At 42.6% G+C, this 7,500-nt stretch overlaps 1 protein-coding gene across 1 annotated transcript in view; it reads right to left on the minus strand.

Annotated features, from left to right (window-relative positions):
* Nucleotides 1-7,500, minus strand: part of gabbr2 (gamma-aminobutyric acid (GABA) B receptor, 2) — a gene marked incomplete at both ends in the record, with an annotated part of 156,869 nt that overhangs the window by 69,719 nt on the left and 79,650 nt on the right. Inside the window, one exon of the mRNA XM_083680698.1 lies at nt 4,453-4,623. Within this exon, the coding sequence (XP_083536824.1) occupies nt 4,453-4,623 (171 nt within the window). The remainder of the gene's footprint in view (nt 1-4,452; nt 4,624-7,500) is intronic.

Genomic DNA, 7,500 nt, shown 5'->3' on the forward strand with positions numbered 1-7,500 from the left:
CTGCAGGATGGCCTGGGTAGGGATCCCTTCTGCAACCAATACATTACCCATCTAACATTACCATCTACATTACCATCTAACAACACTGTCTGACTCAGGTCAGGTGACCACCTCTACTCTTCAATGTACAAGATGGAGTCTGGGTTGGTAGCATGATCACCCCGATGCAGACTCAGTATCACCATTGGAGCCATGAGCAATCATTACCATTACCTGACATTGTCTAACACCTATTTGAGCTACTGTGTGCGTGCGTGCGTGCGTGCATGCGTGCATGCGAGAATGTGTCTGTGAATACAAGCGTGCCACAGTGTGCCCATCTGTCTGCCAACCAGTGCGTCATATTGTGAGGCAAATCCCCTGGTTTAGCCTGTGACGCCAGTCACACACTCACGCTAACTTCAGAAAAGCGAATGTCTGTGCCTCTCAGGGGCTCTGCCATTCCTGCAGATGACAAGAGATTAAGTGGCTTCTAGATTCTTCCAGTGTCTTAAATGCACCACGCAATTCAGAATGCCGTAGGTATGAAGAAAAGTCACAGGAGATGCTTTCCAGCACATATCCATACAATATATTAATATCCTAGAAACACATAGTACAGCCGAAAAACACGCATTAGACAATATGGGACAATGTCAGAATACTCTTTTTTGCATAAGTAATCCAGGTGGAAGTATACTGTGATTGTCAGGATAGCACAAAAAGGTCCCAAACCATAAACAGAGCTGAACTGTGACTGTCACTTGATCATAACACACGTATCTTGCCACCAGAGGATACCTGTTTGTGTTCTAATGTCAGTAATGTTGATTGGAGAGCAATGAGGAGAGGAGGGGAGGGGAGGGAGCGAGGGAAAGAGAGGGGGGCTCTAACAACCACATCTAATTATTCATAATTTCCTACTTTCACCTCTCACTACAATCAGAGTCCCTGAACAACAACACAAGCACCACACCGTGGATGATAATCTAATGATAATCCTTAACTGTAACACCGGCAGTCCACTTCAGTGTGATTGGCTATAAATAGCCATGTGATGATGCTGCTCTTGCCCAGTACCATCCAGGTTCTAGTTCCACTGGAGCCCTTGCCTTCAGAATCCTCAACAAGGATTACGTAATGTTAACCCGGCGCTAGGCGCTAGGACGTCGCCACGGTAACACTACTGCAGAGCATGCAGAGAGGCTGAGGTGGTTGAGTTGATCAGGTACTGCACGCACATACAGTACAGTGCGCGCACACACACACACACACACACACACACACACAGACACACACACACACAGACACACACACAGACACACACACACACACACACATACAGACACACACACACAGACACACACACACACACACACACACATACAGACACAGACACACATACAGACACAGACACACACACACACACACACACACACACACACACACACACACACACACACACACAAAAACACACATTCAAAGGGACATACACACTCTGCCACCCAAAGAGGCAGACCTGGATAAATAGTTTTAACTCCTCAGGGCTCAATGCTAGTACAGTATCTCATCTTCAAAGGGGAATCAGGTTGAATCTGCAAGACAGCATGCTGGAGTGTGATTGAAAACAGGCCTAGGATCCTTTAATTGGTGGGGCCGGGTCAGACAGCAACAGTGATAACAATGAATCAATGACCAAGTAATTACTTCATTATGTCATTCCACGGTCACCTTATTCAAGAAATACCAGGGGACTGGACAACGAAGCATTACCAACAACCTCCATATACGGTCAGGTTCCTGAAAGCAGGAGTGGGAAAGGTACAGTACAGTACCAGTCAAAAGTTTGGACACACCTTCTCATTCAATGGTTTTTCTTTATTTTTTTATTATTTTCTACATTGTAGATTAATATTGAAGACATCAAAACTATGAAGGAACACATACGGAATTATGTAGTGAACAAAAAAGTGTTAAACAAACCAGAATATGTTTTATATTTTAGATTCTTCAAAGTAGCCACCTTTTGCTTTGATGACAGCTATGCACCCTCTTGGCAAAGTGTGTCCAAACGTTTGACTGGTACTGTACGTCTGCTCAGAAATGAAGGGATCTTATTCACACCATCTCTCCGTCAGCGTCTGACGCACTGGCTTCGATTAATATAGATTGATACATGGCCATCATCACGCTCTCTGTCAAATATTCTCCAGGGACATTTAGACCATTTAGGCACAATCAATTCCAGGAATTATTCATCTTCTCTTATTTTATGGACTTGATTGATTCCATTGATTGCCTCTGCCCTATTCCTTCACGATTCCAGAACTTTCCTCTGTCCTAGATACAGCACAGCAACCACAGTGAGGGAGCAGCAGCGCTTGCATATATTTGTAAATCAGGATTAAGGAACAATCTTATGGCAGGTTGATTGAATCGGGCCGCCCGTCTTTCCCTTCCTAAGCCCCTCGGCAGCTTCAGGAGGAGAGAGATAAAGGGATTTCAGCTTCCAGAGATTCGCAAGCATCGAGACTCCTCATTCTTCGCCGCCGCCCGCCGCCACCACACAGATTGTTTTCAGCTCGCCGCGATGCAACGCTCTCGAGTCACAAGTGATACATTTTTCATATTCACACTTTTGATATCTGCGATACCATTTAGCACAACCACTGCAGCACTGCCATGCAGTTAGTGTGAAGTGCTGTGCCACACGGTTCAATCCAACGGTGCCATCCAGGGGGGTGACACATTGGGAAAGAGGTGGTGATTTTCATGTGAATGACTAAACAAAATGCTTAATAATACCCTCACTCGAAAGCAAACGGTCCTGCACCGACGGGGAAACAGATGAATGAATGGGACGTGAATGAGTGCGCCTAGAACAGGGGTGACCACGCTTTTTCGGCTTGCGAGCTACTTTCAAAATGACCAGGTCAAAATGATCTACCTACATAAAAAAATGCTATATATATATATATATGCATGGTGACACGTGACCCGTAGAAGAGAAGCGATCTCAGACTGGCCGCATTGTACGCTAATCAAGTGGCGCACTCACACTGGCTCAATTGCCTCGTACTGTGCTGAAGCACAAATGTCCGTTGTAAAAAAAGAAATCACGTCGTAATATGCGATCGACGATCGACCCGCACTACTCTCGCGATCGACCGGTCGATCGTAATCGACGTATTGGGCGCCCCTGGCCTAGACGGTCTAGGATATTGTTTGGATATTGCATATATCCAATTCACATCTGACATGTGTGTCAGTGGGGCCTCAGATAGTGTCACCCATTAGAGGAAAGTGACCATCAGAACAAACATGATGTAATATAATAATAGTAACCCTGCTGAAGCAGATGGAGTAATGTGGATCATGTTCCCCCGAACGACTTTTCCTGAAACGTGGAAGTCATTTGCGTTGAGTGACGCTAAATGCCACTTGCAGATATTTCATTTTTTCTAAAAGCGACGGACTTAAAGTAATGCACCAGATGGGGGATTTTTTTTTTTAATAAATAGCGTAAATCTCATAAAACAGCAGCCTACTAATCCCTTTCACAAATAGCTGTATGTACACAAGTTCAAATGAAATACGTGTACAGTAAACATGTTGTCCCCCACGAATGATGTAGTTGTGTGAATTATTCAAACCTAGGTGTTGTGGATTAATGAGAGAGGAAATAATTGATACAGGCCCAAGTGTCGGTTTTCAATTATGCTGCATACAGACTTCACTCAGAGAGGCCTACTGCATTAGGCTACACTCCTACAGCTGCACTCGTAGCCAGACTGAAAAGATACCAAAACGTGTAGTGCTTACTTGATTCATTTTCAGTCTTGTTTCTTACTTGGATATATTTCACAAAATATGATTGCAAAATTCAATAGGATTCCATATTAAAATAGTCATCTGTAACATAGGTGTGTGTTGTCAATATTTAGCTAGGTCATTTGTGGTGTTGTTTCAAGATTCGATGTGGTAATTTCTTATTAAATGCGTGGTGATTTGCTTATAGATGTGTTATGTATGTAGTGTTATATTTGAAGGTTCGATATAACCACCTGTTATTAGATGGGTTCAACATTCAACATTCGTTGTGGTCGGTTTTTATATGAATTGTGGCACAAATAATGTTCCATAGGATATGCCCTCTCAAACTGACTCAGGTATTTGCTCATTGACTCATGTCAAAGGTCAAAGCAGCACTCCCTGTCTCTCCTCACACCCATAAACATGTATGTTTGTAAACAAAGATGACATGAGCATATATACATGTAGCTTGTTTTGGGGGTTTATTTTGGGGGGCGGTTACCAGACACAGTTTTGGGGGCGGTTGCTAAACACAATTCACATAACTCAGTGGCAGTTATATTCAGAAAGGTCCACCCCTAGCTTCACAAACATGGGTCACTGTGGGCCGACACAGAGATAAAGGAGGGCCGCTATAAAATCCACTCATTCTTCACGCACCTCTGAGAAACGCTGGACGTCCTGGGTCAGGGTTCCCACGCGGCTCCAGTTGTAGAAGTTGAGGAACTTCACCACGGCCGGGTTCACTGCGTTGTCTGACGGAACCGTCCGGAAGAAGTTGGGGTACTTCTTCTTGTCTGCCAGAACTGGGGTTGTCGCTGCAAAGGAGAGCTGGAAAGACAAGAAAAGACACTCTGTGTAAGTAATAAATACAGCAATGATCCTATTTCTGGTGATTGTTGTCCATCATAATACATAATACACTGTAACTTATCCTAATACACTGAGGAGAGTTTAGGCCATTTGAGTTTTAGGCAGCTACCCATCTGAGAGATCTAGCCATGGCAACAAGGCCAGATTAAGTGTCAGACACACACACACACACACACACACACACACACACACACACACACACACACAGACAAACACAGGGAGTCCAGTATGTAGGTGTGAACAAATCAACACTCTCACACATCTCCAGAAACATCAGGGAAGCTCACACCTTCAAAGAGTGCCCACAGTGACAAGAGCTGTAAATATTTGGTTGGAGTGACGGCCCTTGGGATGGCCAACGTTAGCTGACTGTGTGTGTGTGTGTGTGTGTGTGTGTGTGTGTGTGTGTGTGTGTGTGTGTGTGTGTGTGTGTGTGTGTGTGTGTGTGCATGCGTGAGAAGGGATTCATCTTTGAGTCTTAAGAAAAACACATTGCCCTCTCTCCAGTTCCCATGGATTCAGTTTGGATTAAATTCTGCTTTCACTCATGTTCTTTTCCCAGAAAATTGAATACAAAAAGTACTGCACCTTGAATATTAATTGAGGAACTTCTTTAAATACACCTCATAGATTTAGTTCAAACACTGCCAACCCCCCCCGCCAAACAAACTTTTTTAAGTCCTTTTTTCAGAACATTGCTGCTTTCATGATTTCAAACATGAATGACTGCATTTTATGATGTATGAATAATGATGTTAGTATTTTGGAAAAACAGACAAAACATATCAGGTTGAGAACAGATGAAGGCAGCAATATTTTGAAGTGAACATGCAAATTCACTATCTCCTGCCATAATTCACATTAGAGACAGAAGGGGGGTGAGTATTGAGGCACATACCCGTGCAACAGCACTGCACTGATCTAATCTTGTCACCCTGTCTGCAGCAGTGGCCCAATGTGGCTGATGCATCAAAAAGCTGTACACACTCACACATACACACACGCACGCACGCACGCGCGCACGCACCACGCACGCACGCACACACACACACACACACACACACACACACATACAGTGAAGTGACAGTGGACAGTCTGATTCACTCTAGTCACAAAGATCGCCTCAACTGGATGTAGGAATAGTCTATGTATACCTAGAAAGTAATCTCTCTCTCTCTCTCTCTCTCTCTCTCTCTCTCTCTCACACACACACACACACACGCACACACACACACACACACACTCTCTCTCTTTCAGGTGTGTACATACTGTAGTATAACGATACAGTAGCTCTGTAAGTGGCTTCAGTTAGCATGTTTAGCTAAAGAGATAACTCACTGCACTCCAATTTCAAGATGTCATATATATCTCTGGTAATGTTAATGACTGATATGAATCAACACGGGGTTAATTACAACACAGGGAAAGATTAAGCAGACACCATGATTCATGATAGCAATCAAAAGGAGGATATTATAATTCAGATTGAGGCTAAAAGTGTGTGTGCACATTTCTCAAAAGCACGTTTAAAACTAGAGAAGCCGCAGAACCTTTAGACCTGGGCCAAGTATGATGTTTAACTCCAGTCAACACTTATCTTTCCTTTTGATTTTGAGTGCAAGTGTTATATTCATTTTCTCCCCGCTGAAAGTACAGTCTACTGTATGGTGTGTAATACCTCTTCAAGTAATAAAAAAACATACAGTACTGTAAACAAAGTTGCCTCTTGTCAAACATAGTGCTACAAAGATGGTCTATCTTCCATACACACTCTCCAGACAGGGTGGGTTGTTTTTTGTAAATCTTAACAATAAAAAAATATTCAAGGTGCAGTACTTTTTGTATTCAATTTTCTGGGAAAAGAACATGAGTGAAAGCAGAATTTAATCCAAACTGAATCCATGGGAACTGGAGAGAGCGCACGCACGCACGCACACACACACACACACACACACACACACACAATCTCTTATTTTGTTTCATGGTTATTTTTGAGGTAATTATTTCCATATGGTGTGTTATGAATTATGCGGTGTTCACATAGACTATAGTAGTACATGACTTTACTGTGAAGCACTTACAGTAAATCAATTCATGTGACATCATTTATATTTATATACCATTTATATGGGTGAGTACCTACAGTGTTGTAACAAACACTGAAAAAGGCAAATGCTGAGACAAGTGCAGGTTTTTTTCTGTTACAGTACCAGTCAAAAGTTTGGACACACCTTCTCATTCAATGGTTTTTCTTTATTTTGTATTATTTTCTACATTGTAGATGAATATTGAAGACATCATAACTATGAAGGAACACATATGGAATTATGTAGTAAACGAAAAAGTGTTAAACAAACCAGGATATGTTTTATATTTTAGATTCTTCAAAGTAGCCACCTTTTGCTTTGATGACAGCTTTGCACACTCTTGAAGGTGTGTCCAAACTTTTGACTGGAACTGTATATCTTGTCAAACATACCACAGAAAACCATCAGTCAACCTTTATAAAACCTCAAGCATACCCCCAGAAAACCATCAGAATACAATGTAAAGCAAACATTCAGCACACCCTGAGCCAACCTTCAGCAAACCTTAACCTCATACCAAAACAATTCGCCCCTGTCTATAGAGCACATTTGGGCGCCTGTTGTTCTGAAACCATTGGGGAAAGACTGGAAACAACACACGGATTACAACCGTCAATTAAGCAGGAAGAAACCCTTTATCTTTTCACCACTGCTAAATCCAAAATCACCCATGAGTCTTAGCAGGGGTTTAAGGGGTCTTTCCAGTGTTGTTTTAATCTCCGTTTAGCTAAGGCTGTTACTACACCCA

This window comes from Argentina silus (genome assembly GCF_951799395.1).
Source record: "Argentina silus genome assembly, chromosome: 11".
In the NCBI taxonomy this organism is placed as follows: Eukaryota; Metazoa; Chordata; class Actinopteri; order Argentiniformes; family Argentinidae; genus Argentina; species Argentina silus.